Genomic DNA, 26,814 nt, shown 5'->3' with positions numbered 1-26,814 from the left:
GACATTGCAGATTGAGGCTTTCACCTTTGCTTTCATGAAATATCCAAGACCACTGTGGTGTTATGGAAGATGCTTCTGAATAATGATGTATTCTATTGCTCGTCAGACCCATTCTAATTTTTCATTTTATAAAAAACTGAAATCAGTCGTGGCGGCTGAGAACTTAAATCCCTGAAAAGGAATAGTTTATAATATAGCTAGGGGCCATACTGAGACCAGTTATAGTATCTCCATTCTCAATTTGACTGGTAACCACAGGGAGGACAAAACTAAGCAAAACTGTTTTATTTCGAAGTCGGGGTACAACAGTTAATCGAACTTATCGCAGTAATTGATTATATAAAAGAATAGATTTTAATAAAATAATAGATTTTGAGGGAAAATGTATTATTTTAGTTTTTGTATACCGGTATATACTTTTTTTTTAATAGTAGTTGTAGTAGCTTGTAAATCGGCTATTTTTGTGCGACACTGTTGTATGATGATATCAAATAGGGTATAATATGTTGTTAATCATTCTAATCGATTTAGTCGCTCACAAAAAATGTGTACGTTTTTTCACACCCAATCATTTATATACTGTATATAAAATTAACGCTTCTTGATTGTTCGATGAATCGAAAAAGTTATCAATAGAATAAAGATTAATCGAAAAAGTAATCGATAGAATAACAGCTAAGGACACAGTTGCAGCCCTGTTTGAGACTATCTCTAATTGAGAGATGTGTTCATTTCAGTATACCTTCCAAACCTCCTGGTCACATTTCCCCAGGATCATAGTGATGAATTCCAGGAGGCGTACGGTGATGGTGCACTTGCTGTAGTTGTACTGGTCCACCTCTCTGGGGCTGAAGTGGGAGGTCTTCTGGCCCAAGGAGAAACAGCTCTCTGCTGCCACCAGGTCATGGGTGGCCAGTTCAGTCAAAAAGAAGCAGACGGCCTTCAGAAAGCTCGACTGTTCTTTAGAGCCTTGGGAGACGGAAGGAAAAAGTCGTTTTTCTAGATTAAAGGCACAGTGTTGTATTTTTATGGCATGCAAGCTAAATCACTCTCAAAAACTGTGCCAGTAACTTTTAAGTGGATCTTCTGAACCATGATTCAGCACTGATTAGTGTTGCAAACGTTGAAACGTTCAACTTTAAGTGCACTGCTAGCCGAGGAGCTTTTTTCCAGTGTGCAGACTCTATTCATTTCCTCAGGTTTCGGGAACGCCTCTTCTACGCTTACATGACTTAGGCTAAAGTTACTCTTTAAGCAGCACTGTAACAAGGAGAGCCCGTTCTCCTAATGTCTAAAACACAATATAATATTTAATCTCAAATTCAGATGAGGTAAAAAGGGGATATTTGGAAAAATAATTCATGGTATAGCCAAACACTTAAAAAAAATGTAAAGGCAGGCACATTAAATGATACAATGCCAGGTGCTGAACAGAAGAAATTGTGAAAACAAAAAACAAAAAAAATGTGTCCACACACTGGATCACACTCCATATATTTACCACCAAAGGGTGACATTTTGGAGCATCTAGCTCTTCCTGAGGAATTCCCTTTGCAATGCCTCCCTGATGAAACAGGACTTACTGAGCAGCTGATGGGGCTTGATGATGTGTAAGCTGATGAAGGTGTTATAGCAGTCCAGGCCAGCCAGCAGCTGGTCCATCCACTGCAGAGTGGCCCTCACACTGAAAGGGCCCGATACGTCCCTGAGAGTGGGCTGAGAAAGGAGGCCTCCACCCTCAAACCTGGAGATCAGGAAGGCCATGCCTTTCTCCTTCAGCAGCCCATCCAACCACTGGGATGGAGACTTCTTGCCTGAGTCACAAAGAAAAAAAAAGGCGAGTAAAAAAAAAGAAAACTTATATATGAACCTACCTAGCCTAGTTTAACAGCAAGATGCAAAATTATATCAGATCTTGTATTTCATTTACGATTTACAAAGAAACCAAACTATATTCCTGCCTACCCTGTAAAGATGCTTACATTATTCATGTGAGGCAAAAGCAAAACATTTAAAACGTATTGGTATAACACTAATTGGTATACATTAGTAGACAAATCAGTATCTCTGGCATTTCTGGTTTGTGTGGCAATTGCTATAAAACGACAACACAATCCTGAAGGGTCCAGTAAATGATAAGTTGCGTAGACCTGACGCAGTACACACAATATCCACTATGCAATTTTATTTGGATATTGAAGCTACAACATGTCAATTTTATGGTCATTATCTGCCTCTCAGGAGAGATAATTGTACCAATGTGTGAACTACGGTACAAATGGCAGCTTGTCTAGTGTCCAATCCGGAACACCGTCTGATAAAAGAAAGTCAACCTGTAGCTGTCCTATCTGACACCAGGGTCAAAATTGCTCACTCCAAGAGTAGGGAGACCACTCCAACCACTGCAGATATTCTATTAACATACATTACTATACAGATTGGATGAAATAATATTGTATTGATTAAAATAGGTCCTGGATTGCAGCTTTAATGTACCAACACCTTGCAAAATAAAGCATCACACAGCAGCTCACCTGGTAGTAGGGGAATAAACTCGTAGAAGAGCTCCATGCATTTGTGGCGACACTCAGTCTGGGGACGGCCACACTGCTGCAGAAGCCACAAGACCAGATCTTCTAGGCAAACCTTTTCATCTGGGGGAAATCCCCTGGAAGAGGAGACAAAATATATACTTTTGACTCGCATGCATTTAGATCAACTAAAAATGTTAGAACTAAAACCAACCTTGCACCAACCTTGGAATGCGTCTCTTTGCATTGTGCTTATTGAGGCTGTCAGCCTTATGTTTGATGATTCTCTTCAGATGATCAATAGCACTGCAACACTGCTGCACGGTACCTGAGGATTACAACCATCCCACCATAATAAAAATTGACGTGACCATGGATATGTTTGCATATTTCATTAACTCACATCAGTATTCTCATACTTTTAATGGAAAACTCATTGGACACCCTGAGTAAAAAAGTAAACTTTCAAGTGCACTGGAACTTTAACTATTTAACCACTGCTCAAATTTGACTTTAAACTTACCCAAAGTAAAGTAAGCAGAGGTAAACAAAACAAAAGGTCTGTGTCATTAAAGCACAAAATTCCTTACCCACAGATCGCTCATCAGAGTGTGCCAGAGCCAGACTTTCAACAAATATGACCAGCACTTCAAAGACAAACTGTTCGACCAAGGAAGCCTCCTCTCTGAAAGGACAGATTAGAAAATCACTGGACAATGGGCACATATACTGTAAGAATCAACCACTGCTACAATTATATAGGATCCATCGATATGAGCCCAGTTTTCCAAATCACGTAAACAATTAAAAAAAAAGAAAACCCACTGACCTGAACTGTCTGTAGATGCTATTGAATGCCAAGGCTGCTCCCAGTCTTTTAAACCCGTTGGGGTGTAAAGCCAAGCTGTAGATGCGCTTGAACAAAGACTTCATGTTGGCGGGGCTCTTCTCTTGTTGCTTGGGGGTGGTCTGCTTGATAGACCATTTGACAAACTCTTCAATGCAGCGGCCACAGAAGTCACGGAGAGTGCTGTCCAGGGGATCGATAACACCATCCTGAGGACAACATTTACTGTATATCATTGCTGTCAGGCAGAAACCTCTTATCTCCTTATTTAGTTTTACTTTTTGTGTTTTTTTTTTATTAATGCCCTACTTGATCATACTACAGCGTCACAGAAAAGCATCAAAAGTAGCAGATCTGCTACTTTTGAATTTGATTCCTGAAAAGTAACCGTTTTGGACGTGGAGGTTTCCACTCGACAGAGACGATATACACAACACCACCACGGGTGCAATAACAATTCTGCCTAGTATGGTAACAGTAAACTTAACCTTTGACCTTGGGTGCAGAATGCTGAAAGTTGACTTTTTCATTCAATTGGACCCCAAATGAAGGTAGTAGAGCAATGCCAATCTTGATGTATTTATGCAAAAAGATTGTACTTATATGCTGTGTATGGTACAGCATATAGTTATATGCAGCAGACATGCATTACCTGATGGATCCTGTGAAGATTTAAAGGTCTAACTGTGGCTTATGCAGAACACTTGTTACTTTGTATCACCAATATAGTGAATTTAGTCAACCGAGTTTGTCGCTTGAAGGGAAAATGTCTAATGGAAGATAGATACTAATAATACACCAATGACATTCGTACCATGATGGCCTCCAGAACTGCCACAGTATCTTGACTCTCAAACTTCTTGTTGTTGGTGAACCAGTGGATGAGCTGCATCACCAGAGGCTCAAAGAGTTGCCTCGTTACCTGGAAACAATGGTCATCAATGAAAACACATAGAAACATCCAATATATTCATTCACCAATAAGATATAGTTTTTTAATAAATGCTGAAAAATAATAACACTAGCATAGTCAACTGAAAACCACCTGTGCTGGTTAAATTTGAAATGAATCGTGCAATTAGTTAATAAAAGGCTATCTATCTATCTGATTTTGAACCTAAATCCCATTGTTGTAATGTGAGGAGATCATATTACAACCGTAAAACGTTATGTTAGCCTAGATGGCAAAAAATATCAATGTATTCTGTATATTTAGAGCTGCGCTTGAATTCTTCTTTTATGAAGCACCACACTAACGTTGGATGGGCACTAACCTGATCTACATCACAGGCCAACCGTAGCAGCACAGGAAACAGTCTCTTGTGTAGGTTGTACATAGCCGGCAACTTGTTCTCACCGTCTACCATCTGAGAGCTCTTTCCAATCATGAAGACCACCATGCTATGGAGCATTTCACAAGCTGCCACCTGCACAAAACAACACATTGGATTAACAATAATTCAGTAGTGTCAAGAGCCAATGCGAGCCAAATCATACAGGAGCTACACATCAACAACAACAAAACAATGGACCGTACTGTATGTGTGTGTGTGTGTGTGTGTGTGTGTGTGTGTGAGAACAATACTGAAGTTGAAATATTGCACATGTAGCGCTGTGGTGCCATTTAAACAGTAAATATCAGAGCACAAAATTCAGGTTTGGATGTACGCGTTGTCATACCTGTGGCGTGCTGCAACTAGTATGAAATCAAGGAGTGAAGTTTGGATATGGAAAATCTAACTACGTAATCCTACATTCTCGGTTTGACGTATTTCTGCATGAAACAGGATATTGATGCAGGACTTGATTTGATAGACATGGACAGATTTATGACATGACAAATTAATAACATTTTAATAAACTAACATTTTGCATTGAGCTTCATGCAATATCTTTTGGCAACCAGCAGTGGTCCTCACTGACCACAGGGTCAAAATGTTTCCATACAAGAATAGGGAAACCACCTCCAACCACCACAATTGTTAATTATATTGTATTAACATTGGCTACTCTACCATACAGACTGGTTCAAATAATTTTGTACACTTCCACGTGCAAGATGAGGTCATCAATATCGTTTTACAGGAAATAAACAGGAAATAAACTGTAATGCAAGATCAGAATATTAAATGAAATTTAATTAATCTAATTTCTATCCTTGTACTGCTGGATTCGATTGCAGTAGGATCTGGAATTTTCCAGGATTCAGATTTCGCCATTTTGAAGCACATACTTTGGTCTGCCTGTCGCTTGTGGACAGAGCCAGTTCAGTGATACGAGGTAGAAACGGGTCCAGGTAAATGACTGGCTTCATGTCCTTGAATGGCACCGCAAAGCTGAGCCTCTTCTCAGTGTCCCAGGCCACACACTTCTTCATCATCTCCTCCGAAGACACAGCTAAAAAGGCACCAGCAATGCTTAGTCAATAGAATATATCACTAGAAAGTCCAGTGAATGGCAGTGCACTGTGAACGTTTTCAAGTTTTTCTCCAAATGTAGTCATTATGCCAAGGCGGACACTCTAGTCTAACCACAAGGCCACTGAGCTGGTATAAAATACTACTGTATATAAAGTGTATAGGGATATACTAACTGGCCTCTCAAACATAAAGGATGAAAGCAATGTAGTTAGTTTATAGCTATTTTAAACACGTTTTTTATTCAAGTTAAAAAAAATGTTGGACTGGTGCTTATAGAATCAGTTGCACATCCCCTATGCCTTTACCTGTCACCAGGTTTCTGTTCACCTGCCCGCCAAGACGTCCAAGGAGCCTCACCACCCTCAGCCTCACCAGCACCTGGGGAGAGTCATCCTGCCAAAAAAAAATTGCAACGCTGAGCTCAAGGAGCAGGCATGCAAACAGCCCCGAGGTGAAAAAGGTGACAACATGTTGTTTTCTTTCGGGTCAGGTGTCACACAATTGCCCTATTTGGGTTCAAAAAGGTGACTGTAGCTGAAAAGTGACACTTTTGCATGTCTGAAGGAGGTCTTGTTCGCTTGTGGATCTGCTACGTTTAATACTTTTGTGTGACGCTGTCATATGATCAAGTAGGGCATTAATTTACGAAAAAGCACAAATAAATGTAATATGGAGATAAGAAGTGTCTGCCCGACAACAGCAATATATAGCAACAACTAAAATGACATAGAGGCGTTCCCAGCTTGAAAGGTATAACAGCGTACAGTATAGGCATTCCAGGTCTAAAAGGGTTAATTGCTATTGTTTGGTACCATGGCGAGAAGCTTGGACTTCTTCAAGAGTCTGGTGATGATGCGGCCGTGTCCTCTCTCACTCTTTGTAGACACAGAAGACAACATCTCCCAGCTGCTCTCGTCCTTCTCTAAAAAGGAGTCAACAAAAAAGTATTGTAGGTTATTTGAAGGATTATACCAGAGTACTGCATTGTTAAATGCTTAATCGAATGTCAGTGCCACAGTCCTAGTTCATGCTTTTGAATTTTGGGTACGATCACATTCTATACCAAATAGGACTTGAAACATAAAACGCTTGGTTCAACTTTGTCATCAAGTAGTTGCTGTTAATGCAATGTTCCTCAAAAACAAACAATACAACGTTTGAATATAAATGGTTATAATTTGTGTCCAATATTATAGTTTTGTGTGTCAGGGCTGCTTTCATTTTAAGAAATTCTTTCCTAAGATACAGTGAGTATGCATGGAATTAGACTAGAGATTTTAATTCTATATGGATTGAACTTTTGTGTTACAGTGCAATATTTCTAATATAACTTCATGATGATATTACACAGTAGCAAAAAAATAATGTCAGGCTTCATTGAGATTATGGATAAAAATGATGATGAAAGGTGTACAGTGCAAGGCCAACAGTGGGCACAGAAAAGAGCCTAATGAACCTTGAAATAAGACTGTGATGGTTATTTAGAAAGAATCGCTTTAAACTGTAAATAGAGCTGTTTGAGGTTTAAAATATTTCTTCCTGTAATTTTCAAACTTCTATAGCACCATGTTTTAACCACTTTCAACCTGGCGTAGGATAGATATTTTCGGGGAAAACATGTTTATCTTTGAAAGATTGTCCATATACTGTAAATGTTGTTTGACAAACAGACTAAAAGACAGACAGACCTGGCAGGCTGCCTACACTATGACAGATGTACCATTAACAGAGCTGCTCTTCAGGTATCCGTCCAGCAGGGGCAGGATGGTCTTGTAGCAGGGCTGCATGTTCTCCACGGGGATGTTGGAAGACCAGGCCTCCAGAGCATCCAGCGCCACGTTGGCCAAAGGAATGTGACTCAGGCCCAGTTTCAGCGCCGCCTAGACGCGCGCACACACACACACACACACACACACACACACACACACACACACACACACACACACACACACACACACACACACACACACACACACACACACACACACACACACACACACACAGTGAGTTCATTGGTTAACTAAATCAGACTGAAAAAAATGAAGCACATGATATTCTACAGGTCTGAATTATGTAATTTACAAGTCATTCTGCCTTCAAAATCTTTTTTTTTTTTAAAGAATAAAACTCAATCTGACCTCCAGAGCGGGACAGTAGGCCTTGATGTCCACAGCCACTATGTTGTGATGCAATGACAGGACAAACGTCATGCAGGACGCCAACAGTTCATCTTTGTATTGCTTCATTCTCACACACACCTGAGGGGATTGGTTAGCACTGCTTAATGGCAATCAACTCAAAACACTCATCCAGTTCAGCTAACTCCACACAAAGGCCAGTTATAAGCAAGGCTTATAGAGCACCGAAGTCTGACATCACTGCAGCGGGCACTTTCCCCCTGGGTCACAGCGTTATTTGTTGAATTGTATTTCCCATAGGGGAATCTTAATTAGATCGAGTCATAGAAGAACTGTGTTCCAGAAATAAACAAATCACCATATTTACCGTCATATGGATATGACAGTAAAAAAGTACTAATTTCTCAAAACACAGATGTTATCAAATGTAACTCAATATCATAAACAACACAGTCACACACCTGACAAAATTGCCAGGTCGGTTTGTTTATTTTTGGAACACAGTTCTTATATGACATGATCTAAGATTCCCCTATGGGGATTCCAATACAAAAAAACGCTGTGACCCAGGGGTAGTGGGAGTGACATCAGGACTTCAGAACTCTATTACAGGAAACACAAGATCACTCACCTCTTTTCCAAACTTGGAGTAGAGTGCAAAGCTGGCGCTCTTTACGGAGTCAACCTGCTGGGCTGTGGAGCTTTTAGGGCCAACCTGATAAAGAAAACAGGCTTAATAGTGATGTTCATAGTCAAAACATTGATTTGATTTAAATAGATACAATTCTTAGGATTGTCCAACTTTCTCAGCTCAAAATGCATCTTTGGAAAAAATATTTATGCTTTAAATTGATATATTTAGTTAATACTTGAACCGACAAATTGAATAACAATACTCATTAAAAAAATATCCAAAATCGTGTAATAAAGTGAGCCTGTAAGGGAGGTTGAGGCTTTAACCTTTGCCAATCCTACACTGCCATCTATTGGTCAGAACAGTCAATTCTAGAGTAGAGCTAGAGTATGTGTGTTGTATGGTGAAGTTCTCCAAAAAATCACCACGATTAGAAATATACTTCATTGTCATGGGAAGTTATTACGAATACGGAAGTAGTTATTACGAATACGGAAGTAGTTATTACGAATACGGAAGTATTTGTGTACACGCCCCCGGTGCACAAAGGCATGTGCGAAGGTGGACAACAGCTCATGGAATGCAACACATGGTTCAGGAGACTGGTGCGACTGTCAACCAGTACAGCACCAAGACCACAAAGGAAAGTGTCTCAATATACAGTAGGATGCATGCATGCAAGAAAAGCCAAATAAAATCTCACGACTGAAATATTTTGTCAGGCCATACAAGTTCTAATCTAGAACCAAATATTTTATGAAATATCCAAGATAAATTAGGGTTTTTCTGGAAGATTGAACATGTATTCTATCACTAGTTTGCCACTTAAATTACTCTTTAATCTTAAAATAACTAATAACCGAAAATAGACTTATCAGACAAGCCTATTTTCGGTGAGTGACGCTTCTGACTGACCGAATAACTGAAATCAGTCGTGGCGACTTAGAACTTTACTCCATGAGGATGCTACCTGGTAGTACTTGATCTTCTTGGCAACATTCATGGAGACAGAGAGGAGTTTATAAAAGCCGCTGACGAGGGGATTCCTGATGGAGAGGAGAATGAGCTCGTGGCTCAGTGGATACACCCAGGGCTCAAAATATTCCACGTGTTTAGTCAGCAACAGCTCACTAGTGCAAAAGATACACACAAACACAGCTCAGACATTTCTAGGACAGAGAAATGTGTTAAGACATGATTAATAATACACTAAATCTGAAAGAAATGTGAAAAGAAGCTAAGATTCTAGATTCAAGTCATGAAGCTTGGGCAATATTAATAGAATATTTGACATCCCAACAACCATGCATTAAGTATAGTCATACATCGTGAGGCCAATCATAATGCAAAACATTTCAAAATCTGCAGAAATAGCAGTTATACAAGCGCATAACATGTCACGTTATGAGCTTGTATATGGCTATTTCTGCCATTTGTTTTACAACAAACTATATACAGTAGGGCTCAAGTGATTAAACTATAACATGACCTTAGGGTTTTTAAGAATGAGATTCTTAGCATAATTGAACAACTTGTGTGCAGTGCATGCTCTGGTACCTGCAAAAGTCCACCAGGTTGATGAAAGCAGTGAAGTCCTTGACCTTGTTAGGCAGGAGATGAGCGGTGGGGTCGGAGGAGGGCAGGACTACGCTGGTCGTTTCATCTTCACCCTGAGAGACAGGCATGCAAGTGAAATGAATTAACCAAGCTTAGAAGTCTCTCACAGCAGTAGCCTGGCATGGACAGACTAATATAATTGCGTAGATAATAGTCTGGATTCTCTGTGTGGAACCTGCATTTCCAAGGGGCGGAAATTGGTGCCCCACCATTGATTGGTGCCCCACAACTTTGGGGGTAGCGAAATCCAATCACAACCAAGCAGAGCCAGACCGATCTGCCGATGGCTTTTTGCACTGGCAGATTCGTCTGATTTCCAGGCTATTACAGCAGCGGTTCTCAAACATTTTCATGTCAAGGACCCCCAAATTGATACGAATTAGGCCATGGACACCCATTTGAAAGGATTCTGTGCGAGGGACCCCACACCTTTTCAAAAATAGCAGATCTGAGCTTGCAGATCAGCTATTTTTTAATAGTCAAAATATCAAATAGGGCCTAAGCATTTAAACAACTGTTCCTTTTTCTGGGGACCCCCTGGGACCCCAGTTTGAGAGCCACTGTCTTACAGTAATTTAACACACGGCACAGTAAGATAATAGTAACTAATGGCACAGTAAGATAATAGAAACTAATGTCACAGAGAAGCAGATGTAGGAGAACTTGTATTCAGACCTCACCTCATCTGCTGAGGCGACTTTCTGCACAGAAAGGTCCAACTTTTCCACTATTTTCAGAATTGATTTCAGGACTTCATCATAAAGCAGGCGGCTCAGTGACGACAGAGCTGAGTTCTGGCTTTCAAAAGCTGCATCCAAAAATCCAGAGTCCTGCAGGAATGGACGTAGGCCCAGCACCAGATAAAGTATAGTAACAGATGAGGAAATCGGACTTATCAATGTCTAGAAAAGCTGCACTCTGCAAAACTGCATTTTTTTTAATGTTACCCACCCACTTAGATTCAACCCCCAGTTCTCATGCATGGGAAATCAAATATCTAATGTTCAGCCAGCCTTTGCCCAGGGAGAGATTATGCTTCAGGCAGAGCTACCCAGTGATCTACATCACAGACAACTCACTAATACTGTACATTAAACAGTATGTATGAGAATCCTATTGGAAATGTACCCACTTAAGCCCTATATACTGTACGTGGTTGTTCAAATAACAGTGAAACTAGGAAAGGGAAAGAAGACAAAATACATGTTACATAAAAATGTTAGTCGTCTGCGGCGGTTGGATGGATTGTGCCCAAATATGGACATGGCCGAGCCCGATGTCAGCACAAAACGGCAAATTTTTAAACATTTTGTTGTAAAATGTTAATGTTATGCCCAAAATAGGGATGCCAGATTGAAAGTGGTTATTAAGCATCAATGTACCTTTAACTGATCACAGTCCAGAAGACCTTTAAATAGGGCCAGGTAGTCCTGACTACATGGCACCTTCCTGTTCCCAGTGCCCACTTGCGACTGGGCGGAGCCATCACCCTTCGCAGAGTCTTTGTCCTGAGGAGAGATTCATTCACTGTTAATCTGTTAAAAATGTTCAAAAATAGCAGATGTACAAGCTCGCAGCTGTGAGCTTGTACATCTGCTATGTTTGAGAACCACTGTTCTAAACCACTGTTCTAAATCCTAAAAGTTTTCTGAAAAACGTATGTTGCTAAATATAGTTATTATAGTAAATTATAGTTAAAATCTAAAATGACACAGATGCTTTTAACGGGTTAATCTATTTCTCATGACCTACATCTAAAGAATCCTAAATATATATATTTTTTGTTATTACACTGGCAACAAAAATTTAATTGAAATCAGAAAGCTAAGATTCTCAAATGAAACAAGAGGGTGACCCCAAAAAACTGAGGGCCTAATTCTATCAAAAAGAACATGTCTGACCTCTGGAAGGATGAGCGGTTTTGAACAGACGCGAATCAAGCCCTGGTGCACTGAAAAGGAAAAAAACAAAACAGGAACAGGTTTACTGTATGACTTTCCTAGTATTTTGTTCAGTATTCGTGTCCTATGCACTCTCATGCGTTATCTTCTACAATATGTCGAACAAAGTGACAGATTTTCATTATGCCAATTTTCTTTCGAATTCTACCAGGCAATATGGCAACATTCATCACTCACTCACTCACACAAAATTCAAAGATCAGGTTTTTGTTGCAAAACAATGTTTTACAGTGTAACGCAAAACATAATAACCTCTGTGATTTTTTTTTTTACTTGTTGTGCCTGAGCAGAACTTACCCACAGAACTGATGAAGCTCCAGAGGACAGGGCCCTTGGAGGCCATGGCCACCAGGACCTTCAAGATGGAGCGGCAACAGATGAACTGCATCTTATCACTGCACCGAGTGAAGCTGTCAATCTGAACCACCAGGAGGCGCTCTAGTAGTGGGGTATAAACCTCTGGGATCTAAAGGCATAATCAATAGAAAAAGGGGCTGTTTATTTAGAGCTGAACCAAGTGCTCGATTCAATCTAGCAATAATAGAGATTTTGCTTTAATAATAATTAAAGCTTGGAATGTTCCCTTCCAACCTGAAAGAAATTATGCAGCTGATTTCTAACCACTTTCAAGATGAGCATGTAATTATGGGGTAAAGTTTTCAAACATGTTCAAAAATAGCAGGTCTGCAAGCTCACAACAAGTCGCAATGCTGCGCGTTGTGAGCTTGTTGATCGCATTTTTTTAACAGGGTTAAAAATGTTATGTTTTTGACAAAATACATAATAATCAGTGGTCTAAAACCCCCAAATTCTGGATCAGCATCTGACCCAACAATCTGCCATCGGTCTGGATCCGTGGATGAGAGAGTGTGGGGACCTACCTTGTCTAGGTGAATGAGGACACTGGCTATGGATGAGAGAGTGTGGGTACCTTGTCTAGGTGAATGAGGACACTGGCTATGGATGAGAGAGTGTGGGTACCTTGTCTAGGTGAATGAGGACACTGGCTATGGATGAGAGTGTGGGTACCTTGTCTAGGTGAATGAGGACACTGGCTATGGATGAGAGAGTGTGGGTACCTTGTCTAGGTGAATGAGGACACTGGCTGTGGATGAGAGTGTGGGTACCTTGTCTAGGTGAATGAGGACACTGGCTATGGAGTCCAGGAAGCTGGGCAGCTGGTAGAAGTTCTCCTCCTCTGTGTCAGACTCAGTCAGGTACATCTGTTTGCAGCGCTGGATCAGCTCTGTGTACATCAAGTCCACGTCTTGAGGGGAAACCTTCTTGCACGACTAAAAAGCAATGCAAGAAATCATATTATTTTGTTTCCTAGTGCACATCCATGTTACACAACACAAACTTTGATGTCCTCTCCCGGGGAGAGGTAATTGCAACTGAAAACCCCGGGATTCAAACCCGGGTCTCCCACGTGGGAAACCAAATATGTAACGCTCACTGGAATCCCTATTTGGGAATTATTGGGCTTATTACCGTCAGGCAGTACTAAGTGCTGTCAACCAGTAGTTGTCCTACCCAACACGGGGTCCAAATGTCTCACTGTAAGAGTAGCAAGACCACCTCCCACCACTGCAGATGAGTTAGTTATAGTGTATTAACATGCTCTACCATACAGATGGGATAAAATCAAATTGTATTCATTATAGTAAGTCCCGGATTGCAGGTTTAACTGTATGGCATAATATAACTATGTTCATGTTAAGGCAACATTTTTAAAATATTATCTAAAGGACAATACCAGTGTTTTTTAATGTTTCATATACAGTATGTCCCACCCATAAGTCAGTCACCGCTAGAAGTCAGGTTAAAAAAGAAAAGTAGACTCCTACATTTATTTATTTTTTTGCAAATACATTTTTGTTGAATAAGCAAATTGGCTGAGCTTTGACCACTGTTTTCTGGCAAGACGCAGACAAATGCATTTAATAAAATGAGGAACATACCGCTGCAAAGAATCCATATCCTCGTATGGCGATAGATAGCTCCTTGTGTGAGGAGTCCATAGTCTTAATAATGGAACAGAACTTCTGCATGAAGAACTTCAACTTGCTTTTGTGCTCCTCAATGTTCTCAGCCACAAGAGATGCAACCTGAAAAAGAGTTAGTGCAACGAAATACTGACAGAGTTCATTGTGTTTCATTTCTTAGAGTTCATTGTGTTTCCTTTCTTACTTTGAAAGAAGTTAGATCAAACAATTTATTATGATGATGCGCCACATTTTGGTGCTATTTTTTAGTTTTGTCTGTTTTTTAGATACATGGCACCAGCTGGAATTGAACCGGAGACGTTGGAACCATATGGTCCATAATCACATATTTCTGACTTGGACAAACAACAAATGCAAACAGGTTTAGGAGTGAGACCATGCTGCCAAAATGACATACTGTATCACCAGCTAAGGTGGACCAGCTAAGGTGACCATGTTACTGTATGTCAAGGTCTAATAATGAATTGCAATGATAGCCTACCTGTTTGAGGAAAGCCTCAAGCGCATTGAAACTAGTCTTCTTCATCTCCGCGTTGATATGTCCACACAGCTTGGACATGACCTCGAATAGGGATCTATAGTGGTCCATCAGGCAGTTGCCGAAATGCACTGCATGCTTGGCCATTAATTTCAGTCCAGCTATGCAAAAAGAACAAGTTGATAACGTGCCTATAATATCATACCATTCTAGTTTTGGGGGGAAATTCAGTGTTTTTGGACTTACCAAATGTAACAGCATAGCGACTCATTTCCACCTACAAGAAAGTTGCAAGAACAATCTGTTGAACAGTATTGCTTGCAAATAATTGGTTAGATAAATTAAAGTGACATCAGTGTGCATCAAATAAGCCAGGACAGTATTAACATTTTAGATGAGCAGTACCGTAACGGATCATTTCCAAAGATGTGACAATCCAAAGTTTCAGAGAGTTTAAAATTTATGCTACTGAAAATAGCCGATCTATGGCCACACAACGCTTCGCATGTCACATGCTATTTTCGGCACGCAACACCATTATACGACAAATTGAGCATTACACAGCCACATAAACAGACATTACAAATGACAAGTACCTGTGGATTGATTGTCTTCAGGGCATACTCAAATATCTGCTTTGATGTTGTTGGGTCTGTACAAGTCAGAGACAAAAAATGTTATAAACATGTATATTGTCATTAAAATAGAGAACATATTGCATGTGTGGAGGGATTATGTAACAAACATCCTTTAGCCCATACACTACATTTGAAACTCAGGGGCGTACTGTTACTGTACTCTAAGCATGCACTGACCAACCCATACAAACAAACAGCTTCTGACCTTCTTCCATAGTTTTGGGGAAATTGACCATTAGAGCAGTGATTCCCCTCAAACATCCAGCCACAACCATAAGTTTTGGTTCTTTTGTTGAAGAAGTCATCTATCATGAAAGATAATGAAAATAAATACACGTCTTTGGAAAGATACACATCTGAACGTAACTGAACGTACTGTACCTGTTCCTTCATCTCTCCTAGATAGGCTTTGTAGAGTTTGTCAGAGTTGTTGACCATTTCACTGGGGTGAACCTCACCCAGGACTCCCAGCAGCTCATAGATTTTACCAAGGACTATTGCAACAGAAATAAAATAAAAAGTCTTGAAGGATGGATGATGATATTATACAACTTTGGTTTAAAGATAAAAGCCCGGCCAATATATCGGCCATTATTATAACTTTTTTGACGACTTCGGTATCAGCAATTATGCGCCCGATGTGTCCCAATTTCTATTTTTTCAACCTGGCGTCCCTATTTTGGGCATGTCATTATAGGCAAACATTTTGAAAAAATAGAAGATCTACAAGCTCACAATGGGCTGCATTGTGAGCTGACTTTTTTTACATTTTGAATAGGGCTTATGTGATTTTGTTTTACTTTTTTAAACAAAATTACAAAACATTTGTAATGGGTGGTCTAGGACTCGGTCGGGCTGTAGTTAAAGGCAACGGAGGAAAACAATATGAAAAACAGGAACATAGCAACCCTCACCGGAATCTGGCACTTTAGTCTTCTGACCCAGCTCCATGTAGTATCTGTTGAATATATTAGTGACTCTCATGTCTGAAGCTATACTGGACGCCTTTGTCAGATGAAGAACCTAGACGACAGAATTAAAGAACAGGTGAGGGTGATAAATAAGGATATTCATTCAAATCCTGGTCATATTTTCACCTCCTGGGTCGGTTAGGTACAGTAGGGCAGTACTGTAGGTATTCATTACTAAAGCCAGCGACAAGTAGGACACACATGATCAACCTCTTTTACAGACAGTAGAGCTGCCAGCTTTGTGGACACTGACAAAGTGTAAAGTAGGGCTGGGCAATATGCACAAAATCAAATTAACAAATACCTCAATATCGATATTGGGGTGCGACAGTTAATCAAACTAATCGATTTAAATCGATTATAGAATATTGACAGTCAATTTCAAAAATAGTTAAAATAGCCGATCTAAAAGCGCACATAAGTATTTGATGCTCCGTTGTACACTTAAGTCATCAAGTTCTCTGTTATTGCTGAGAAGGTTGTATCAGTGAGCCTCTCTTTTATCAACCAGCGGCCGTCTCTAGGGAAGTGTCCATGCTCCGATGGGGCGGGAAGGGGCGAGACAGTATCGCCTGGAAGACAAGCTGCCTACCAGAGCATTGCACACAACATCTACAAGCAACCAACCTTGATAAGGAGCTCCATCGCTTGGGTTCTGCTTTTTGCAGCTTTGTCCTTGGTATACACAGCCATGCATGTGTCCTGCATGAGAGAGAAGCCACTATAGTAAGCTGCATCATCAAATTATGAAATGGATGTAAAACATGTTGTGATCAATTACGGTACATGCAAATCCCCCTATGTGGGTGCTGAGCCAAACTACAAAACACACTCAAACTATTTTAAAAGCAAGGCTCGTTTTTTCACTCAGTACAAAACTGTATTTTGCCAACAATATTTCTGTTCAAATCAAAGTGAGTTATGAGCCCTCCTTTTTTATTTATTTAAGTAAAACATCCCTCAAATTTAACAGTCATGAAATACAGCAAGGAAAATAATACTATTTTGTCCATCATTATCAAATCTAGTTCAGTCAAGTCAAGCTTATTTTATACTACAAAGCTCAGGGTGTCTCCAGATGGAAAACATACCCGTATATCCACAGCATAAGTCATATCCCATCCTTTGACTCTGCGATATATCCTCTCCAAGAACTTCTCAAGGAAAAATAAGATCTCAACCCTGGTATCCCGGAGCTGAAAAACAGATTGTTGTGTCATCCATTCAAGATCGCTCAACACTCACTAATGCTTTATTGTCATTTGCTGGTTGTCTTGAGACACCTACCTCTTCTGATGTCAGAGACTGTCTGAGGAAAACGAGCAGTCCATATTCCTTCGAGAACAACAAGGAGGTCTGTAAACCTTTAAGACAAAACAGCAACGAATAATTTGAACATGAAACAAGAGCAACCGAGTGGAGTGCATAGTTCATGTACGTGGCAAATTGCAGCATCATACTTTATATCAGATACTGAAAATGAGCAGTACATATTCTTTCGAGAACAATGATGTTTGTAGACCTTTAAAACAAAATAGCTATGAATAATTGCAATATGAAACAAGAGCATCATATATCAGATATTGAATCAGAGTTATAAGTGATATACGTGAGTGGGACACTCCATTCACTGGCAGGTTCAGACTAAATACAATAACGCTCGCACCAAAACACGCTCGCCCTCGGAGGCGGCGATCTCTGAACAGTCGCCACCAGGTATTCCTTAACGTATACTCAGTAAAACTATGCCTAAACCTAACCTTAGTCCTAAACGTAACCTCAGTAAAACTATGCCTAAACCTAACCTTATTCCTAAACTTAACCTCAGTAAAACTATGCCTAAACCTAACCTTGTTCCTAAACGTAACCTCAGTAAAACTATGCCTAAACCTAACCTTATTCCTAAACGTAACCTCAGTAAACTATGCCTAAACCTAACCTTATTCCTAAATGTAACCTCAGTAAAACTATACCAAAACCTAACCTTATTCCTAAACTTAACCTCAGTAAAACTATGCCTAAACCTAACCTTATTCCTAAACGTAACCTCAGTAAAACTATGCCTAAACCTAACCTTATTCCTAAACGTAACCTCAGTAAACTATGCCTAAACCTAACCTTATTCCTAAACGTAACCTCAGTAAACTATGCCTAAACCTAACCTTATTCCTAAACGTAACCTCAGTAAACTATGCCTAAACCTAACCTTATTCCTAAACGTAACCTCAGTAAAACTATGCCAAAACGTATTCCTAACCTCAGTAAAATGAATACAAGAACCACTGGGGGCAACAACAGAGGCAGCAAATAGGAATGGATGTGGTGTCTGCTTCATGATCAACAACTTACAGTGCTCAGATGTGGAGATGTTTTTTTTTAACAGCTGCTCATCTAATCTAGAGCATCTCATGATAAGATGCCGTCCGCTTTATCTCCCAAGAGAGTATTACAGCGGTCTACTGTATATTCTGAGACTATAAAACCGCAGGCAAATGTTATTGTTAATAGCGTATGCCACATAAATAAGGCCTTCCTGCACCTGGTCCCGGGTTCGAGTCTGACCTCACTCTCTTCACTACATGTCATCCCCTCTCTTTCTCACACCCTTTTCCTCTCACTCTCTCTCTGCCTGTCAAAATAAAGCAGAATTCTGAGGGGAAAAAAATCTTAAATCTTAGTAGTAACCCAGCAATGGACTTTTCACCCTGGTACCTTCTGGCAAATGACCTGGAGCAGTGTTGCCAGATTTTGCGAGAGAAATAAGCAACCAGGTCCAAAAGAAGACAACAACGATCTACAAGCTCGCAACGTTGTGAGCTTGTAGATCTGCTATTTTCAAAGAAAAAAAAGGGAAAATCGTGGAATATTTTACAAATCCACTCAAATCATGTATGGGGGTCTCTGGCACAAAATATTTTCAGAAGGGGGGGGGGGGGGGGGGCTGCGGACAAATACATATTCATTTGGGGGTCCTTGACATAAAAATGTTTGAGAAACACTGATTTAAATAACATTAGGAAGAAAGCCCAAATAAGCAACTACACTTTAGAAAACAAATCCCTTTAGTTAAAACAAGACCAAAGGCACTTATAATAAGCAGACATGGCAACACTGTACTGGAACATCAGGTCCAGGGACTGTTTCTATCCCCAGGTTGAGGCCACAAGACTTCTGAACTAAAAGAAGTGATATAAACTGTAACAGGGAAATATATTTCTGTTACAGCAGACGTTCACGTTTGTATTGACATTTTCACTCATACTGTACTTTGGAATATTCCACTTCACTGCCTGCCACCACTTACTGTGTCGGTAACTACTACTTATAGTACATTTATGCACACTGTTGAGAAACTTAAGTTACAATAATGTCACTGACTATTATTCCAACAGCTTCAGACTGACAATAAAACACATTGAAAGGGGAAATGGCGGGTGCGCGTATCTCATTCAAATCGTTGAAAGCTACTTTCCAAAATACTTATACACGTATAAATAGATAAATCATATTTATCCGTCTTATCTTTAATCCCTGATTATGCACAACAATGAGTGGAATCTTTACTTTCAAAACTTTCAGTGGAAAAAGCTTAAACAGACGTTCATAAGCTGGAACAATAACACTAGGTCTGGTCCATAGCGTTAGAAGGAGTTCTCCTTAACGCTATGTTACTTAGGAGCCGTTGCCCGCACGCCCCCGGTTGCGCAGCCTTTCGTCTCTAGTAAAAATAAAAAATACCCTTTCGCTATTCACCAAAACAAAGACAGTTTTAAGATGATGAAAGCCTAGCTACTTCCATTAGTGGAAACACTCAGAGCACCCCACCTTACGTCTAAAAGACACTTTTTGACCAGAAAAGAAAATATTTCACCGGTTAGAAGAAAACAAAAAGGTTAGTCAAATGCGCCCCCTATAGATCTTGTCAATAGAAACATTCCATTGACCAGATCTGTAGGGGGCGCAGTGGAGTATCTAAAAAAATGTTTTCATCCGGTGAAACATTTTCTTTTATGGACAAAATATTTTTTTTGCCAAAAGCTTGGTGCTTGTAGCTTTTGTCAGCTTGTAAATCTGTACTTTTGTTTTGGCAGGAACAAAATCAATTGCATAATTAAGCGCGCCACAGTCTTACCAAGTTCAGTGTCGGTTTGTGTGAGCATGCACTCCTGTCCCACGTCCCCGATGATGTCGTGACACCGGACGGCTGCTGCAGCTCGAGTGTCTCCGTCTGAGAGGCATTCATGGAGCTTCACCAGCAGTGCCTGCATGGAGGAAGACATGGCTAAAGTTATGTTGTTGTTGTTGTTGTTGTTAATAATAACCAATAAACTGCTGCTGTGCCAACATGTCTGCACTCTGCAATCACAACAAAGCTACACACGCCTCCTTAACTGTAGAGTAAGACCAGGTCAAAATACTGAGACTTCCTTTGATACTTTTCAAAATAAAATCCCCACTATTTTATAGGGATCAATAATAGTATATGCACCGCAGCCATATTGGAAGGAAATTGGGCCTTCACAGGTGTTACCAATGATACTAATGAAGGCTCTGTTCCATTTAGTGTACGCACAGTGGTTCTCAAACGTTTTAATTTCAAGGACTCCCATAACTCTGAGAGTGATTTAAGGATTCATGACAATAGCTTTATATCCCTTGTTGTAACCTTTATCTTTACAGTCTATGGTTGTAACTAGTTAACAACATTTAAGTAAAAATGAATTGCAAGCAATTATATTTAAAGGTAGGGTAAGTGATTTGCAAAGGTTAAAATAAGTGTCAAATAGCTCTATATTCTGATAGTACTCATTGCTATAGAGTGTTTGTTCAGTATTAGGAGTCTCCTTGTCTCTTCAGCTCTTTATTAAACAGAAAATGCATTTTCGTTTCAGTTTCAGTTTCATTTCCAATTTTATCCAACCAGGGCAGAGAACTCAATCAGGATACAGATTAAACAAGTGAAATTGGAAGTGATGACACTAAGAAATGAGCAGACAAAATTGGAACTGGAACACTATACAAATTAAGCTTAAAAATGGGTACTTTCTCCTGATTGGCTGAGATTTTGACACCTACCGAAAAATGTATTTTCTGTTTATTAAAGAGCTGGAGAGACATGGAGACTTTACTGAACAAACACTCTATCTATAGCAATGATTACTATCAGAATATAGTATTTTAACCTTTTAACAAAATACTTTTTGTTTTAACCAAACAATATCACTTACCCTACCTTTAATTGTTGTATGAACACAATGATAACTGTAAAATGATAATTTTTAAACTATTTATGGCATTTTAAGGTATTATAAGACACATTATCTTTATAATGTAGATGACTTACACTGAATAAATTGCAAACATCTATCTTTAACTTCATCCTTTGATATTTGTTTTTGTTTCTCTAAACAAAACAATTTCATTTTAACATATAATACTGGTGTTTTACTGGTGTTACTCTGAATGACGTATCACTACAGCCACAGATATTGATTTAATGTGATTTATTCAGCGAGAATAATAATGATTCCATGAACTATTATTACTAGCAGTGATAATATTTCCCATTTACCTATTTTTAAGTAATACATCTGTGTAAATTAAGCATGCACATTTGAACATCTTATCCTGTTATTATGCATAGTTTTTATAACGGAAGAATAGGTAAAAACTGGTAATAATAGTTCATAGGGCCATAATTGTTATTGCTGCAGGAATCATGGGCGGTATGTGTCATTCAGGGTAACAAGATCATTCAGTGTAACGCCAATATTTAAATAATAATAATACATTAAAATACAATAATTTTGTTTTGTTGATATAAGATGGACACAAACAAATATCAAAGGATGAGGAAAAAATATTGTCATAGCTTTTTCCTTTATTTGTGTAAAGGGAGGACATTTCTGTAAAAAAAAACTTTCTATAACTTGTGTGTAGTGCCACAAATATGTGGTATTTCAAATAAAATCATGTAATTTCTCCAAAGTAATAACATTTCTGACAGTCTAAGCAAACAACCTTGTGATTGTGAAAAAGGGGCATAATTTTATTTAATTAAATTTAAGCACGCTGAATGACATTTTATGCGGTACACTTATAAGAATGAGTGACAATACAATAGAATTACTGGGTTTATTCATGAATATAAATATTATTAAGGAATAAGTGACATATAATGAACATTAAAAAAAATCTGTTAGAGAATTTAATTGCTGTTTAAAATCTTTGACCCATCAATATACATTAATGTTAATATAATTCATATAAAATATAATTAGGTAATTAATAAAATAAAATCTTTTTACATTGTTGTGTAGGCTACAGCCTTCATGGAAATATGAATAATGGCAATTTTACTTTTTCTAAAGTTTGGGTCACTTTAGGAAAAGTCATCAAATATCAAGTTAAAAAATATCATTTAAGGTTTTCTTCTGCTGTTAAACATGCTGGCGGGTAATTTTTGACCCGAAGACGACACAAGGGTTAACCCTATATGAAGTATGCTCTCAGCTGAGCACAGCAGGTAACCAGAAGAGTGGGCACCTAAACATTGTGGGCACCTCAATGTTAAATGTATATGTAAATAAAAATGTTTCCACACTGGGGGCTCTGAGTTAATAATTGGATTTTTTTTGCCAACTCCTCTTCATGGGCTTTTCTTTTCTCTTTCCTTTTTAGCTCCACCTTTTATCTTTTTCTTATTGGAATGGGATCCATTGATAACATAACGTTACACTACTTGTCAAAATCTGATGCTCTGACCGACATCCACCTGCTTACACACCTGCTCAGAGTCTACATTACTTATGTTTACAAAAAAAGTGTTCTCGGGTAGGTGGAAAGTGAAAACCAATCACGTCTTGAATTCAAAAACAAAAAAAGATTAGTTGACATTTTGACCAATTGCTATTCATGACAACTATTCTTTAACAATGAGCAGGTAGTTCTCAACTCCGCTCAGAGCGACTGAAAAAAAAAGTACTCTTTCATGGCCTGCAGTATTCACTGATGTGGCCGACAGTCATAGTGTTTCTGGGCTCGATTGGAACCAAATGGACCCTTTGGTTCCATTTGTACACTCTGAGTTAAAGACCTGTAATGGTCCATTTGGAACCCCCCCAATCAACCCTGAGGGTCCCTGGACCCCACTTTGACCCGTAAGGGTCCATTAGGTTCCATTTGTACATTCTCAGAGTTACAGACCTGTAAGGATCCATTTGGTACTCCCTCAATGAACCCAGAGCAGCCCGCCTGGACCCCACTTTGAGAATACTGTATATCATCAGAACTACCCAGCTCTACCTACCAGTAACAGTATCCAGAATGAAATCAAATGTCTGGATGATGAGGATATGACTGATTCTGACATGCGTCATCCTTCTGTTGTTCTCAGACAGAGAACTCAGCAGCACAGCATGATGAGAAGAACTTCCTTAGTATTTTCAGTTCTCAAAGTCTTCATTATCCCTCCCCCAGAAGTGCCACAACTGATCCTGGTTCTTGCCTACCTTTTTCCTCTGTATCAACTTGAAATAAACAGCAGAACAGACACTGAACAGATACTGTAGGTGATAGATATCTCTTCTCTGGTAGGCCTCAAAGCGTGGGGGCTTGACTTAATATCTTATCGGGCATCCTTCCAGAGAGATAACGTCTGTACCGCCAAGCTTTTCAGCGAGCGTATTCAGATCTTTGATGTCTTCCAAACTGTTGACCTGCCACTCATGCTTGAGACCTGTGAATATCTGCCTAAAGGCATCTACCGTGCTTGCGTAAATCATCTTACTTTTCAGGGATGCACTTTCCGGAGCCCAGAAGATGAAGACCATCTCTTCCTTCCTTGTCTCTATCTCTCCTTGTCTGGTGTCGTAGGTCACGTCGTACAGAGCATAGCGGCAGTCATCTGAGGGCAGCATCTCAAGAAAGTGTTTGTAGGGGTCCTGGACGGTGGTCCCTATGTCTCCCTGCAGGATTTCTTTGCCGTCCTCAAGGATGATGTTCTGTTTGTCCTTACTGAGGCAGAACATCACAGCCTTCTTCCTCTTTTTCTTCTCGTCCTTGGTGGCCTGAGCCTTACGGACCTTCATGTCGTTAAATATCGCAAGTACTTCATCTGTCACTTTGATTCCAGAGGCCATTTCAATTCCGGCGTATTGACAAGAGTCTACAGTTGGAAATTGAAAGGACACGTTTATTTATATTCCCACACTCTGCAATGTTGGTGTGTCACAATTGCTGATTGGACGGAATATTCTGATGTCATTACGGTTGCTATAGGCAGAGGTAAATTAATTTGCGTGAAACGGTGAGTACCAATTTGGGGTTGCAATGTCAATAGGCCTATACTATAACATCAGTATGACATCAGTCATCTCCATATTTGAGCGTAAAAAGAGAGACACAAACAGACAAGACAGACAATACAGACAGAGCACCTAAAACTGGAGCATTTAGGGAACTTGAGTCAGAAGGTCCCCGGTTCAAACACCGGCTTATACAGGTTTAATTTAAATTGCTGCACAGAAGAAATTACCTCCTTAATTAATGTCGACTTTTTAAAAAACCCTGAGGAAGACAGTAATTGTCGAAACGTTGGTTTCTTTTCATTAAAACTTTCTGCATCGTGGCTAAGAGTTGTGCGGCCTCATCCTTATCAACCGACTTTTTAAAGACAACATGAAATGACATTTTGACAGTTTAATTTCAGTATTGTGACATATTTCCTGGAGAAACAATGGCATGGCGCATGACAGAAGGCAAAACCGTCTAATTTCTTGGCATGGCGACAATATATTGCATATTGCATTGCTTGGCCCCTGGTATTGATGCTTGCAGCTATATATTTATTAACGTAATAATAATAATAATAATTATTATTATTATTATTATTATTACTCTCCGCAGGAGAGTATTGTTTTCACTTTCTAAATATGACACACCGATTGGTCAAGCCTCACGTGACACGTGACAATACGGTGAAATACTGTATAAATACATGGCGTCACTTTGACAGTGGCTTTGCCACTGTCAAAGTGAGGTAAGACAGGAACCATCACGAAATGGCTGCATGGCTGATACATAATTGGCAGATAGGACAGATAGGACACTTATATAGACAGGAGGGATATGACACTTACACAGACGGATAGGACACTTACAGTACACAGACAGGACGGATAGGACACTTATACAGACAGGACGGATAGGACACTTATACAGACAGGACGGATAGGACACTTATACAGACAGGACGGATAGAACACTTACACAGACAGGACGGATAGGACACTTACATAGACAGGAGGGATATGACACTTACACAGACAGGACGGATAGGACACTTACAGTATACAGACAGGACGGATAGGACACTTACAGTATATACAGACAGGACGGATAGGACACTTATACAGACAGGAGGGATAGGACACTTACACAGACAGGAGGGATAGGACACTTACATAGACAGGACGGATAGGACACTTATACAGACAAGACGGATAGGACACTTATACAGACGGATAGGACACTTATACAGACAGGACGGATCGGACACTTATACAGACAGGATGGATAGGACAGTTAGAACATAAGAATTAGAACATTCCCAACATTCCCAACACAAGTCTGGTAAGAGTGAGGTAAGACAGGAACAATCACGAAATGGTTGAGAAATGGCGGATACTGTAACAATTGGATAGGACACTTACACAGACAGGACGGATAGGACACTTACACAGACAGGACGGATAGGACACTTACATAGACAGGACGAATAGGACACTTATACAGACAGGAGGGATAGGACACTTATACAGACAGGACGGATAGGACACTTATACAGATAGAACATTCCCAACATTCCCAACAGCGGAGAGTTGTGCTCCGAGGAGCACTTTTTCTAGTTCTTATTATTATTATTATTACCCTTATCATTAGTAGTAGTATTTTAACTCATGCCATGAGTTACACATAATCTTCACAAGAGCCAGCATAGTTAATAGTGTGTGTCTTTATGTATTCAAAGTCTTGTTGGAAAGGGATCTTTACATGCATTGGTGCTTTTCAAATAAACAGCTTGCACACAGCAATTGAATAATCGACACAGAATGTTTAAACGTCTAACAAAATCTTGCTGGCTGGATAAGGTACCTGTGTGTTTCAAGCAGTTTTTATTTTATCGTACTGTATTTGATACAATATCATTGTGTGATGTTTTACAATACATTAATTGTTTTTTATTTATTTTAGATATGCCTCTCACCATATGTGGATTATCACCTTTTTGGTGGAAACTAGATAAAGTGCTCCTCGGAGCACAGGTCTCCGCCAGATCAGGTATGTTATTGTGGCCTCCTGGTGGCGCTATAATAGACCAATGTGAAAGTTGTGCCATTTATTCCTAGGCCTTTCACGGCAAGCGGACACTGCATTAATGATTTGGGGCATTTTGTTCCAAAAATGTGTTCCCTCGATTCCAGAGGGAACTGTAATGCAGATGAAAATGTTAACCACTTACTCTGGTTCTGTCCACTCTCTCAGAGGGTGTGGGGGTTCCTGAGGCCCTGGC

At 39.6% G+C, this 26,814-nt stretch overlaps 2 protein-coding genes across 2 annotated transcripts in view; both read right to left on the bottom strand.

Annotated features, from left to right (window-relative positions):
• Nucleotides 1-20,599, bottom strand: part of prkdc (protein kinase, DNA-activated, catalytic subunit) — a 67,152-nt gene extending 46,553 nt beyond the window's left edge. Inside the window, exons 1-32 of the mRNA XM_084049227.1 lie at nt 20,374-20,599; nt 17,529-17,605; nt 17,333-17,437; nt 16,869-16,943; nt 16,185-16,293; nt 15,652-15,764; nt 15,476-15,575; nt 15,229-15,284; nt 14,879-14,909; nt 14,636-14,793; nt 14,110-14,256; nt 13,276-13,440; nt 12,446-12,614; nt 12,089-12,138; nt 11,570-11,695; nt 10,868-11,017; nt 10,128-10,240; nt 9,541-9,700; nt 8,568-8,651; nt 7,937-8,056; nt 7,519-7,678; nt 6,611-6,720; nt 6,104-6,191; nt 5,612-5,775; nt 4,653-4,805; nt 4,193-4,300; nt 3,361-3,587; nt 3,122-3,216; nt 2,757-2,859; nt 2,535-2,668; nt 1,584-1,814; nt 743-969 (exon numbers count right to left, since the gene is read on the bottom strand). Coding sequence (XP_083905353.1) covers nt 743-969; nt 1,584-1,814; nt 2,535-2,668; nt 2,757-2,859; nt 3,122-3,216; nt 3,361-3,587; nt 4,193-4,300; nt 4,653-4,805; nt 5,612-5,775; nt 6,104-6,191; nt 6,611-6,720; nt 7,519-7,678; nt 7,937-8,056; nt 8,568-8,651; nt 9,541-9,700; nt 10,128-10,240; nt 10,868-11,017; nt 11,570-11,695; nt 12,089-12,138; nt 12,446-12,614; nt 13,276-13,440; nt 14,110-14,256; nt 14,636-14,793; nt 14,879-14,909; nt 15,229-15,284; nt 15,476-15,575; nt 15,652-15,764; nt 16,185-16,293; nt 16,869-16,943; nt 17,333-17,437; nt 17,529-17,605; nt 20,374-20,521 — 4,056 coding nt within the window. The 5' untranslated portion in view covers nt 20,522-20,599. The remainder of the gene's footprint in view (nt 1-742; nt 970-1,583; nt 1,815-2,534; nt 2,669-2,756; nt 2,860-3,121; nt 3,217-3,360; nt 3,588-4,192; nt 4,301-4,652; nt 4,806-5,611; nt 5,776-6,103; nt 6,192-6,610; nt 6,721-7,518; nt 7,679-7,936; nt 8,057-8,567; nt 8,652-9,540; nt 9,701-10,127; nt 10,241-10,867; nt 11,018-11,569; nt 11,696-12,088; nt 12,139-12,445; nt 12,615-13,275; nt 13,441-14,109; nt 14,257-14,635; nt 14,794-14,878; nt 14,910-15,228; nt 15,285-15,475; nt 15,576-15,651; nt 15,765-16,184; nt 16,294-16,868; nt 16,944-17,332; nt 17,438-17,528; nt 17,606-20,373) is intronic.
• Nucleotides 20,600-23,860: 3,261 nt separating this feature from the next.
• LOC311038559 (cofilin-2-like) lies at nt 23,861-24,382 on the bottom strand (the record flags this gene model as incomplete). The annotated part of the gene is made up of 1 exon (XM_084048132.1): nt 23,861-24,382. One exon carries the CDS (start codon nt 24,380-24,382, stop codon nt 23,861-23,863), a length of 522 nt encoding a protein of 173 aa, XP_083904258.1.
• Between the last annotated feature and the right edge of the window lie 2,432 nt (nt 24,383-26,814).

This window comes from Gymnoscopelus microlampas, assembly GCF_963454915.1.
Source record: "Gymnoscopelus microlampas genome assembly, chromosome: 22".
Taxonomy (NCBI): domain Eukaryota; kingdom Metazoa; phylum Chordata; class Actinopteri; order Myctophiformes; family Myctophidae; genus Gymnoscopelus; species Gymnoscopelus microlampas.
Note: the sequence above shows the minus strand (reverse complement) of the source record. Positions and strands in the feature narration are given on the sequence as shown.